Below are 12999 nucleotides of genomic sequence, written 5' to 3' on the forward strand. Positions count from 1 at the left end.
GCCTCAGTTTTAACTTTAGCTCTCAGAAACACCCGTGCAATAGTGTGAAACTCAGTGAAAAAGAGATTTTTCCAGCTCGTTTTAGTCAAAAAGCCATTTTTGAATCTCTTTGAGGTCGCCCAAAGCTTAGTAATATTTTATATTAACCACGTTTAGGAATAAAATGGCAAGTGACTATAACAGAAGAGCCTCTCATGCACAAAGCCAGTTTTCAGTGGACACACAAACACTTGTGAGCAAATATGAAGAAACCCTGCAGAGCCTGGAAGGTCGGTACCAGCGGGAGCTGCGTGAACTTGCCGAGCAGCGGAGGGAGGAGAAATCCCAGTGGGAGTTCGAGAGGGATGAAATCGCTCAGGAGGCGGCTGAAGCCCACGAGCACCTGAAGGAAAGCCTGGCAAAGGAGAAGGCTGTTTCTTCTGCCCTGAGCCAGGAGAGGGATCTGCTGGAGAAGAACTTCAAGGAGGAGGTGAACAAGCTGGTGTGCGAGAGGGAGCAGCTGGAGAAGGAGCTGCGAGACCTGAGGAGCGCTGCCGAGGAGCAGGAGGAAAAACTGAGTGGGAAAATAGCCCAGCTCCAAAACGACCATGAAAAAGAGCTAAGGGACAAAGATGAGTTAATATCCATGGTGGAGGAAAATGGCAAGCTGGTTAGGCAGAAGCTGGAGAGACTGGACAGTGAGTATAAGCAGGAGAAAGAGGAGCTCAACTCCAGACTTCTTGCTCTGGAGAGTTTAAACAAAGACATTTGTGCAAGGGCAGAGACAGAAAAGGCAGAGATGAGCTTGGAAATCTCAGCCCTTCGAGGGAAAATCCAGAAACTGCAGTGGGAGGCGCGTGGCTTTTCCGCCCTGCGGAGCCACTACAGGGCCCTGGAGAGCAAGTACGCAAAAGCCAAGAGCAAAATTGCTTCTTGCCCTGGTACAGCAGCTCTGGGGGATGATGCAGAAGTTCTCCAAAACCTGCAGAAGGTGCACGAGCAGGCTGTGAAGGAGAATGTCAGGATGGCTGCCCAGATCCTCAGACTGCGGCACCGGCTCCGAGCTGCGGAGCGGGAACGACCTCCCAGTCCCGGCTGCTCCGACTCTGGCTCAGAACCAGAGGGAACAGATCCCAGTTTTGAAGGGTTGCCCAGTGATTGTCAAGATGCAGAGAAGGGAATGGATTCCAATGTCCTTCTGCCTTTGGAGGGTGATAGTACAGACCTGGAAGATCTGACGGAGGTGGATTCAGATTTGGAGGAAGGACGTGCGAAAGCCGGAGCAGGTGACAACTCACTCAGGGCACAGGGGTGTTGGATACAAGGAAGTGAAGCAGCTCAGGATGCTGATGGCAATGAGGATTGTGACAGGGACCGAGAGCTGCCTTCATGGGTGCCTCTGCTGCCAAAACAGAGGGATCTCGAGAAAGTTCCCAGAGCAAAAATGCTGCCCAACGATGTTAAACTGCAGAAGGTTCCTCTGCTAAATGGCAGAATAGCTCCCAAAAATAAAGGATTTGTTTCTGATGCTTTGAAGCTGCAGGTTGAGCTTGAAAAGGCTGAAGAACTGAGTGAAGCCTCTTCCCTGTCGGATCACGCTCCTGGATCAACAAATGGTGACCTGAAGAGTGTTATAGCTCAGCTTTGGGAAAGGGTCGAAGAGTTGGAAGACAGATCCATGGCACAGGCTGAGCTTCTGTCACTACAGGAAGAAATTCAGGTGGAAAACGAGGATCTGAAAGCTGAAATGATACAGTTAATTGAAAGGAATAAAGTGCTAGAAGACAACCTGCAAAGGCTGAGAAGCCTTCATTGCAGACGGGAAGAAAGTGAGCTGGAAAGCATCAAGTTCAAGGAGGAAAACACAGAGCTCCTCCAAAACATCACGGAACTGGAAGGTGTCCAAGAACAAAGCCCTCAAGGAAGCACAGATCTGCACAGTGACACAGGAGATGGGAAGCAGGAAGAACATCCCCCAGCGTTCCCAGGTCAGCGAGACGATTCCCGAAGCAACGGCGCGGCGAGAGGAGCGTTGGCGGAAAAGAGGGAGCCACGGGAGCCCGACCAGGAGGAGAGAGCGGCTGCTCTGGGTGTCCCAAACTGCGAGGGCGAGGAGAGGAGCGTGGTGACGCAGGGCCTGCAGAGCACGTGCACTGAACTGCAGCAGAAGGTCGATCTCCTGAGGTAACGTAGCCTCGCGGCGCCGCTAACCCGACGCGCCGTAGCCGCACTAACCCCGATCCCGCCTGGCGCTCCGCACGGCTCCCGCCTTATTAACCACTCTTAGTCTAACTCTCGAGTAGCAATCAGTGCCACGGACTCCTAACTCCTCTAATCCTGGATAACCACCGTTGGAACACGTAAATAAATAAATGAATGCGCGTGGCTTCTCTCCCTGACCACGACCTAACCCTGAGCGGTGAGACCAGGAACGACCTGCCGAGCTGTCCCGTGGATGTGGTCACCATTGCAGTGTGTAGCTCATCAAACCCCCGTGTTTCCGTGCCCAAAATCCATGGTAACACTTCCAGAATGCTTTTAGCTCGTACTAATATCACTTTGCTCCGTTTGTTCCCTCCTAGTCCTGAGAGTTGCTGGGAATGATGAAATAGCTCCTATTTTTCGCAGCATTTCACTTTAATGCTTAGAAAATTACGGTACTTTGAAATGCCAAAAGGGCTTCTGTTTTCCCTCAATATTTAAGCCAATGCAAGAGAATTATAGTGACTTTTTTTTTTTCCCCAATGAGGTGTTTGATATGGTAAATACCATTATAACACAGAGAATATCATAGGTTTTACTTACTTGTTTGTAAGTGCTGTATTTCAGCAAGGATTTTAAATTTTTTTTAATGGATAAAGTGGCTACAAGCAGATTAATTATTTTTCAGCACCAGCTTCCTGCAGGAAATTGTTCTTTCAGGTGCTGTGCAATGGCTGAGTTATTTCTGTGCAGTCGCCTGAGGACAGAAAAGACCCTTTCCATCAGTGCAGTTCCCAGAATTCTGAGTTCCAGTTGGGGAAAACAACTTGCTCTCCTGGCAATCTGCATATTGTGGCGTGAAGTTATTTATATCTTAAGGACTGAAAGATACAGAAGCTTTTTAGATTTTTAACTGTACAAAAACATGCCCCAAAAAGCCCCCCTTTTTTAACCAACCGGGGAGCGCTCTTATTGAAGAAATGTGAGGTATGAATATACCATTTATACTTAAAATGAGTCTGCTGCAGCTTTATTTTGAAGCATTACAGGTATCTTGGGCCTGGGGGACGTTTTTTCCTCCCTGGATTTTGGTTAGGCAGGAACTGCTCTCATCGTCTCCTCTCTCCGCCCCAGGTGCGAGGCCGAGAAGCTCCGGGAAGAAAACGCCGTCCTGAAAAACGAAGTGACTTTGTTGAACGAGGAAGGAAGCGCTTCCAGCCTGAAACTGAGGGAGCTCAACGGATCCAGGGAGGAAATGAGGTGAGAATTCCCTGGGGGAGCACGTACCCTGTGGTGCCCTCAGGCTGTTGGTGCAGTAGAGTGGGTTTATCCCTCCTCTCCGAGCTCCTTCACGTGTGGGATATTCTCACAAATGGGCTTATTTGGTGGCGCTGTTGGAAAGGCTGTTCCTCATCCTTTTCCCTGCCCATTCCTGGCAGCCAGGATTTAGCTTTAGGCATTGAGATGACCCAGTAACACCCACAGGCACAGGAGCTGCTTAGGAGCTGACCTGATGCCATTATTTGTGCTCCAGCCAAGGCAGGGGAGGGCGCACGTGGCAGATCCTTCCAGTCATTTGGTCTCCGAGGAGCGCAGAACCATCCGGGATCCTGGGATTGCTCTTCCCTTCTCTAGAATAAAGACCTCCATGGGGCACCTTGAGGGACTGAGTTCCTGCCAAGCTTACTCAAAGCAGTGATGCTGAGCAATAAATAAATAAATATCCAGAACTGGCATTTCTGGCGATGCTAAAAAACAGCTCGTTCTTAGCATGGTGGAATCATTAAGGTTGGAAAAGACCTCCAAGGTGTCATCAGGTCCAACCCATTAACCCAGCACTGCCAGGTCCACCACTAAACCTTGTCCCCAGGTGCCACATCCATGTGTTTTTGGAGCACTTCCAGGGATGGGGACTCCACCACTCCCCTGGGCAGCCTGTGGCAGGGCTTGACAACCCTTTCAGTGAAGGAATTTTTCCTGCTATCCAACCACAACACAACTTGAGGCTGTGTCCTCTTGTCCTATCTTAATTAATATATTAACAAGTGTTAACAATATTTTAACATTAATGAGCTTTTATTTTTTTTCCTTAGGCAAAAGATAGAGGCCGTGAGGAAGGAGAAAGTGGCTGTACAGAAGATGGTTGAGAACCTGAAAAAGCAGGTGGGTGCTCAGAACCCAGAACCTTCTCTCTAGAAACCATCACTGCATAAAAACTGTTCCTTGGGTGGTCAGAAAGTTGGCAGAAAACCACCATTTTATAAATGTAAACTTTGATAACTGTCCTTATTATCTCCCTGGGGTTGGTTTGAGGCTTGTTTGACCTGCTCAGAACACAACAGCTGTAATTACCCAGCTCACAGGCAGCCCTTTCCAAAGTCAACTTGGAAAGTTTATTTCGTAGAAACACAAAGTTTAAATCTTTGGTTTGCAGCCTTTGTGGGTAATGCTTTGCAGTAGCAAATGGAAGATGATGGGAAATGGAGATGATGTGACTCAGCCTCTGCTTGTTTCCCAGCTGGCTGGGTCCAGGAATGCTGCCAGCTGTTGTTATCCATGGGATTGCTGCTTTTATTTTAAGGGTGGTTTGTTCTGCTGGCCAAACTAGAAGGCTTAAGTAGCTTTTACATTCATGTCCCCCTCTCAGTATTGCTGAGGGAAATTCTTCTTAGAATAACCTCCTAGGACAACCCTCAAAATCCACATCAGCTGGGGTGCTGTGCTGGGTGACTGATATAATTGGTCTAATTAAGGCCAATTAACTGGTCAGAGTCACTGCTGGAGTGACACTTGGCAGATCTTTAATCACCCCAATAGAAAGGAGATGTTAAAGACCTCGTTCCCAGTGGAAAATCAGTCATAGCTGACACTGCTGTCCCCCCCCCCCACCTCAGGTGGCAGATCTGAAGACCAGGAACCAACAGCTGGACTCTGAAAATACAGAACTGAGCCAGAGGAACTCCAAAAATCAAGCAGATGTGCAGGATCTTAATCAGCAGCTGGCAAGGGTGCTGGAGCAAAAGGAGAGGGAGGAGGGAAAGTGTACCCTGGAAGAATGGGAAAAGGAGAGACTGGTACTGAAACAGGAACTGGAAAACTCCAAAATAAAGGTACAGGATTATACTGGGACAATTGGACTTCCAATTGGAATGGGCATCCCTGTCTTGGGATGGGGGTGGGGGGGTTCAGAGCTGAACTTTGCTAAGTTCAGGGGCAGGAAGAAAAGCCTGGCAGCAGCCAAAAGCCAGGAGGTGAAAGTGTGCAGGTTGGCCTAGAAAATGATGCCAAATGTTTCCCTGCACTCCCCAGCATGGCTGTTGAGTTCATCCAGTGCCACCCCAGCTCTGTCCACTCTCACTGGCTGCAGCATCCTCTGCTTGGCCCTTGGTGCTCTGTGAGTCTCCTGAATTGAAATCTGAGCCCTTTTCTTCTTGCAGTCCTCAAATCTGGTGTCGTCTTTGGAGATGGAGGTGTCCAAGATGAAGGTTCAGGCTCATCTGATGGAGCAGGAGAACCACATCCTCAAGCAGGAGCTGGAGAAGACAAAACAGGTATGGATGGCATCCTATTGCCCAGAGGAGCTGTGGCTGCCCCAGCCCTGGAAGTGTCCAAGGCCAGGTTGGACAGGTTGGAGCAACCTGGGCTAGTGGAAAGTGTCCCTGCCCATGGCAGGGGGTGGAACGGGATGGACTTTAAGATCCCTTCCAACCCAAACCATTTTGTGATTCCATTTGAGTGCTGTCAGATAATTCTCACCATCTCTGGGTCGAGAAAAGTTTATTTCCTTAAGGAAAGGTCATAAAAGTAAAGGAATGTGACTCCTCTTGAAGCAGTGTCACTGAAACAATGCACAGTTGTTCAAATAAGGTTGGGCTCACTTAGGCTTTGCCAAAAGATGTTTTTTTTGGGAGTGGTGGATCTACAGGGAGAAGCTTTGGTAAGCACAAAGATTTAAAGCTCTGGTCAAGGAATAGAGAGGGCAAATGGGATCCACAGGAGAACATTTCCCTGTGTAATTGGTGATATCCATTTAAGGGCTGAGCTCTTCCAGAATGTCCTCTCAGAGAGGATTCCCGTTGCTAAATCCATCTGGAGATAATGGGTGGAGATAATTTCCTGGAGGGCTCAGTTATCTCCTGTGTAAGCACAGTTCAACTGGCTGTAAATAGGTGCTAATAAACACAGATAATGAAGGCTACAAATGAGCCACCTCCCTGATCAGGGCTCCACAAAGCCATTTTCTGGGCAGTGCAAACCACTCATTTTGAGACACCCAGTGCTCAGGGTAGGTAATGGTCTTAAAAAGCAAAAGCAGCTGAGGCCTGTTCAGTAATGAGTGAGTTGTGGCTGGATGGAATTACAGGCAGGAGATGGAGTGAGGGAAGGCAGGAGAGCCTGGGAGAAGGCAGAGTGCTCAGTTGGGAAAAGGCTCAGAAGTCAGGAGTACAGTGGTTTTCCCTCCATGTATTTTAAGACATGTCCATTTAGATTAATTATTAGGGAGAAATTGTTCCCTGGGAGGGTGGGCAGGCCCTGGCACAGGTTGGCCAGAGAAGCTGTGGCTGCCCCTGTGTCGTGGTTTTGCAACTGTGAGGGGTTTGCTTTCCCACAGCTGCCCAGGTGCCCTGATCTCTCTGACCTCCAAAATGAAGTTTCGAACTTAATGACGAAAAATGAGAAGCTGCAGAAGGAGAAGGAAGCCCTGAGTGAGGAACTGAACAGATGTATTGATAAGGTAAGAGAGCTGCAAATCCACATCTCTTAAAATTCTTGTGTCTTTATGTATCACCATCGCATGTAAAACTACTTTGGATCATTTTTTTCCCTTACCCTCAAGCCAGATAAAGGCTGAATTACCACTGCCTGATTTTTTATTTTTATTTTTTTTCCCCTAGCTGGTCTGAGAGAGGAAAGCTTAAATTCTGGAGCACAGCTTTACTGTAATTTAATTGTGGAGAAAATTCCAAACGTTGCAGTGAAGAGAGGCCTGGGTATAAATACTGCAGCAGGACAAGGGAGACAGTGTTCTTGGACTTTTATTTACAGCTTTAACACACTGTAACTCTGCACTTGGGCAGAGTAACTCATGTGCAACGCTGTAAATAACGATCCTGTTGTGTGGAAATTCAGGCTGGGAGCTTGAGGGGTTTTTTTTTGTCTGCATGCTCTGCGTGGCTGTGACTCCCTCTGGGTTAACCCTCAAAGTCGAACTGAGTGAGGGAAAATCCTGAGTGAGGCTTCCCCGTGTCATCTCCTTGCAGGTGGCTCAGGTCAGCTGCTTGGAGAGTGCAGTTGGCAGCTTGAAGCAGGAGCAGAAATCCTGGGAGCAGCAGAGTCAGGCACTGAAAGCACAGCTCACCATCTCCCAGGAAAAGGTACAAAACAGTGATTTGTTTGTTTGTTTGTTAAAGCCCCAGTTAAAAAGCATTTTGATCACCTCTCCTGGTGCTTTCTTTTCACTAAAACCCCTTTCTGATGTGTGCAAAGGTGCGGAGCTGCTTTGATGGGCTTGCAAAGTGATGTTCCTAAAGGACAAGAGGAAGCTCCTAAATGGAACAAGGGACTTTTCCTCCCTGCTCTCAAAAAAAAAAAAGTGATGCTGTTTTGCATCCACAGCCAAGTTACTTTTGCCAATTCACTCTGCCTGGTTGCTCCTAAAATACTGCAGAAACTCTGCTCCTGCTCTGCTGGTGCAGGAGAGAGGGGTGTGATTATCTGGCTGCTTGGCTGAGCATTCCTGGGCTGCCAGGGAAGAATAAATAATTCAAGGGAAATCTTCTCTTCCAGCACATCCCAGCAAATGTTCAGGGCTGGAAGGTGTCTCTGTTAAATGCAGCCTTGTGTCTGTATGCAAAGTGGATGGCTGCTAACCTGGAACAGAAAGTTGGAAAATCATTTGGAATGATAGGGTTGTAAGGCTGGAAAAGCCCTCTAAGATTGAGTCCAGCCATTCCCCAGCACTGCCAAGGCCACCACTGACCCCAAGTGTCCCCAAGTGCCACATCCGCACAGCTTTTAAATCCCCCCAGGGATGGGGACACCACCACTGCCCTGGGCAGCTGTGCCAGGGCTGGACAACCCTTTCCACAAGGAAATTTCCCCTAATATCCCAATCTAAACCTCCCCTGGTACAACTTGAGGCCATTTCCTCGTGTCCACTTGTTCCCTGGGAGCGGAGCCTGACCTCCCACTTGTCTCCACCCTCCTGTCAGGGAGTTGGAGACAGAGACTCCAATTTACCGTTTCCAAAGGGGGTTGTCAGCGTTGTACCTTCGCTGCTTCCATCAGAGATCCCAAACACGTGTGCCACCCGGTCCACACACGAGAGATCTTGGCCCAGCAAAGCTGATTGCTGCTCGTTGCAGGTGCAGAGCCTCGATGAAACCCTGCAGAGCACCAACCTCCAAGTGTCCCGCCTGAAATCCGACCTGCGGGTGACGCAGCAGGAGAAGGAAGCCCTGGAACAAGAGGTGGTGTCGCTGCACAAGCAACTGCAGAGCACCAGCGAAAAGGTAAAGGGCTTCAGGGGCCTCAAAAGATAACTGCAGTTATTGTATATGGTATATAATGTGCAGATTTTAAACTGACTTTTAGAAAACTTTCTATTTTAAGTGTCGAGTGTAAAGGTCAATCTGAGTTTTGCCATCCTTCCCTGAAAGAAACCTTTTGGCAAAAAATAAAACCCCATTTCTGTGGGTGATGTGTGAATTTGCACCTATCAGCTATAAAAGTTAACAAACTAATCGACTGAGGATCTGATTTCCAGTCCAGCTTAGGTTTGAAAGGTAGAGAATTACCCCGGCCTCTCTGAACCAGTGAGGGTCTGTAACTGGAGGAGGTTGTAGACAGCAGTCTTGGGATTGGTATTATGGATTTAGTTGGTAATTTGGCTTCTTTGCCGTGTAATTAAGGAATATTTAATGTCCACGTGGAGAAGAGGCTGTTTCAGAATCATACAAGAAGAACTAAATTATAACTGAGTAATAAATAATACTGAGCCCAGTTTTGCTCCAAACAGAGCACAGATTGCTGCTTTTTTTTTTGTGGTGCTGAACTCTGTGCCCTTGTTCTGCACTGAGTTATTACCCACGATTTCAGTGAAGGGAAGCACTTGGGCTTTGCACGTTGGGGTTTCTTAGGAGAAAACTCTGTAGGCTGGGAGGAAAAACGGGAATCCTGCGACTTTTAGAGCCTGCAGGTACCAAAGGTCTCCTTAAAACCCTCCTGAACAGAGGAAATATCTGCTTCTTTGTTTTAAGGCCTAACCCTGCAATTCTGTCTGTCTTAAGAACCGGGTTCTGGAAGGGGCTGTGCCTTCCCCAGGGCTGCAGGACCAGCGGGGGCCGATGCGCTGGGAGGAACCGGAGGAGCAGCCGATGGATCGGGAGCAGGGCCTGCTCAGGCAGGAGAACGAGAGGCTGCAGAGGGAAGTGCAGAGCACTAAAACAGACCTGGCTCACTCCAGGGAGAAGGTAACTGGAGCAAGGGGGGGACAGATCACAGAAGGGCCGGGGTTGGGATGGAATTCTGGAGATCACCCACCTGCTCTAGCAGGTTGATCCAGAGCAGGATCACATCCAGGCAGGTTTTGAGTATCTCCAGAGAGGGAAACTCCACAGCACTCTTAGGGTATTTCTCTTCTTTAAAAGAAAATCTTGTTAATTCTGGTCTGACTCCCAGTTAACACCCTTTCATTTTTTTTCTTTTAAGAAAAGATTCTTAATATTCCCAGCGTTCTTGTGTGATTTCTTGGTTCACGGTAATAGGCAGATTATGGGGGGGAGGAAGGGAAAGAAGGAAAGGGAAAGAAGGAGAAGATGCTCAAAGCTCAAATGTCAGAAGTACCCCAGATTTGCCCAGAGAAGCTGTGGCTGCCCCTGGATCCCTGGAAGTGTCCAAGGCCAGGTTGGACAGGGCTTTTGGAGCAACCTGGGCTAGTGGAAGGTGTCCCTGCCCATGGCAGGGTTGGAACAAGATGGTCTTTAAGGTCCCTTCCAACACAAACCAGTCTGTGATTCGGAGTCCCAAATCAATTGGTACTCAGTATTTTAGATGAAGTGGATGCAATCAGATTTTTTTGGATCACCTGGAACACCTTTCCACACTTGTTCTTCTCTTTAGATCCGACAGCTGGAATCCACAATCCTTTCCCTAAAGCACCAAAAGCACCAAAGCCAGTCAGGCATCGTCAAAGCCATAGAGCAGGAGAAACTGAGCCTGAAGAGGGAGTGTGAACAGCTGCAGAAGGAGCTGTCATCTGCAAACAGGAAGGTCAGTTTGGGCTGAGGAAGTGACAGAAGCTGTAACTTTGTTCTTTTCTTCAGAGTTTTGTGCTTTTTGTCTCTTTTTTTAAAAAAAAACCCTGTCCCAAAAGAGCTGACTGTGCCCTGTGCATCTGCAGGGTGGCATTCACTTGTGGCAAAGCATCACATTTGTCCAAGTACTACTTGTTTGGTTTTTTTTTTTTTTAATCTTGAATTGTCTTCATATTTAATGGTTCGTGACTTTAGTATTGGGGAGAAAAAAATTAAAAATCAGATAAAATAAGACACTGCTGCTTTTTCTAAGGACACTTCTCTTGTCTCTGATAGATCAGTCAGATGAATTCTCTTGAACGTGAACTGGAGACCAGCTCAGAAAATGAAGGGCTAAGGAAAAAGCAAGTCAAGCTGGATGATCAGTTAATGGAGGTACTTCTTAATCAGTGTTGACTCTGGGCCTTCATCCCAGTCTCACTCTGTCTGTAGATTTGCTTTAAAACAACTTCTAGATATGTAGAAACAGAGAAAACTAATTGACACTGGAAGAACTAATCTCTCCTAATATTTATCTTCATCTTCCATAGCCAAGATGTGAGTGTGACAAACGTTGTGGTTTATCATAATTCACATGAGGCTTCAGATGTCAAATCAAACAGCAGAGAACCTTGTGAGGCAGGGCAAACTCTTCCCCCTTCCCTCCTAAAATGTGTCACCTCCAATTTCCTGACTAATATTTGTGTGATGCTGCTCTTAATGGAGAAACTTGTTCTTATTTGCTGTGGGAGCGATTTGCTGAATTTAAGCCTTGTAATCTTATCCTGATTGTGATAAATTAACAATTTGTACATTTTACTGTCGTTTCCACTCATGCCTCTGAAATTTCCAGTTGAGATCCTTCCAAAGGCTGCAAATTATGCTGGATGTTAAAACTGTGTAAGCTCTGAGGAGTCCTTGGAATGGGCAGAGCTTAACAATGTTTATTGTGAACCTTCAGGTCAGCCCAGACCTCTGAGTTCTCTCAGTTGATTGTCCTGGCTTTGAGTTTAAAACATAACATTAAAAAAAAAAAAAAAAAAGAAGCCCACAATTTTGGCTCTTGCAATAAATCAGAGCATCTTCCAGATGAGGCTTTTACAACACCCTGTTAGAAGACTTTGTGCTTCTCATCAAGGCAGCAAACAGGAAACGTTACGCTGGATATCCGATGTAATTGGTTATAAAACTGTGAAAACTTAATTAGTAAATACGAGATTTTTGACAATTTAATGAAAAGGCTGTTCATTTTCCCCCCTGCTTTTATTTATAGAGCCTTAACTAAGCTTTGGGAAAATGCCAAGCACCGTTGAAACCCTTCAGTGTAAGCACCAAGCAGGGAATTGTGTTTTCTGCTAAAATGTGCCTTTCAGACACGCAGGGTTTTGTTCCCCCCCGTTAACGTTTTCCAGGCAGGTTTGGTGTAACATTTTGTGCCTTCTAACTCTCTCTTTTGTGCCTGTTCTCCTTTTGTTCGTGGCTAACCTGGCTAGAGCTCAGTGGTTGGAAGTAGCAGAGAAGGGTGCAGTTCTCTTTCTGAAATAGTGTGCGAAGGTAGAGCAATGGTTTTTGATGTACCACCATAGCATGGAGAAAACATTTCCTTTTTCTTTTCCTTTTTTTTTTTTTTTGATGGGTTTTTCTTTTTATTCCATGCATCTTTTTAAGTAAAGGAGCCACCATTCATTTCAGTGTTGATTTTTTTCACTCTGGCTGTCGGGCACCCAAGAACCTGAAAATTCCTCAGGCACTGCCTAAAAAAAAAAATGGAGAGAAATAACCCAACTGAGGTCAAAAATAATGCCAATTGAAAGTGAGAAAATGAACAGTGGCTTCCTACTAACCCATTGACTGTGAGGTTTGAAGGTGTTTGCATTACTTACTTTGGTACTTGCATGCTTTTCCACCAGCCTGTCCAATGTACCCTTAAATTAACTTGCTCTGTGATCCCCCTTGGCATCATCCCAATAGTTTAGCAAGTTCATTATTGCTTCTTTTTTTTTTTCTTCTTTTATTTTTTCTCCCCCCAGATAAACACAGCAGGACTAGATTGTTTTCATTATTTTTTCACTGCTGTTTGTCTTTAAGATGCTGTTAACACTGATTGACTGTTTCTTCATTAGATCCTCCTGTGCTTCACAGCAGGACAGGAACCCCTAAAGAAATGCCCCAAAAAAAGCTCATTATTTTCACTGTTCGTATTGTCAGGATGAGAACAGCTCCTTTCCAGACAAATTGATTCAAGAGAAACACCCTCCCCCCAAATACCTTAAAATAATACAAATAGTTTAATTTTGAAGTACCTGTAAATCTCTGTTCTGTTTGCCTGGGCCAGCAGAGATCCAGAGATGGTGACAGAAGAGCTGCACCCCTGTAAAATAAAATTATAGATGAACTCAATAATTGAAATAAGCCTCCACACTGAGGCTTAATTTTACCATGAGTGAAAGGAAATTAAAACCACTTGTGAAAGGGAAATTAAAACTACTCAGATAATCTTATTCACCTTTTCCTAAGGGAACAG

The 12999-nt window shown here is 46.5% G+C and overlaps 1 protein-coding gene across 1 annotated transcript in view; it reads left to right on the forward strand.

Moving 5' to 3' along the window:
* NIN (ninein) overlaps positions 1-12999 on the forward strand; it is a 60080-nt gene that overhangs the window by 36188 nt on the left and 10893 nt on the right. Inside the window, 11 exon segments of the mRNA XM_050336104.1 lie at positions 157-2163; positions 3316-3441; positions 4275-4344; positions 5076-5291; positions 5619-5732; positions 6794-6916; positions 7443-7556; positions 8547-8693; positions 9471-9653; positions 10303-10452; positions 10773-10871. Coding sequence (XP_050192061.1) covers positions 157-2163; positions 3316-3441; positions 4275-4344; positions 5076-5291; positions 5619-5732; positions 6794-6916; positions 7443-7556; positions 8547-8693; positions 9471-9653; positions 10303-10452; positions 10773-10871 — 3349 coding nt within the window.

The sequence above is a fragment of the Myiozetetes cayanensis genome, unplaced genomic scaffold, assembly GCF_022539395.1.
Source record: "Myiozetetes cayanensis isolate MyiCay16 unplaced genomic scaffold, myiCay2020 scf6-25, whole genome shotgun sequence".
NCBI classification, from domain to species: domain Eukaryota; kingdom Metazoa; phylum Chordata; class Aves; order Passeriformes; family Tyrannidae; genus Myiozetetes; species Myiozetetes cayanensis.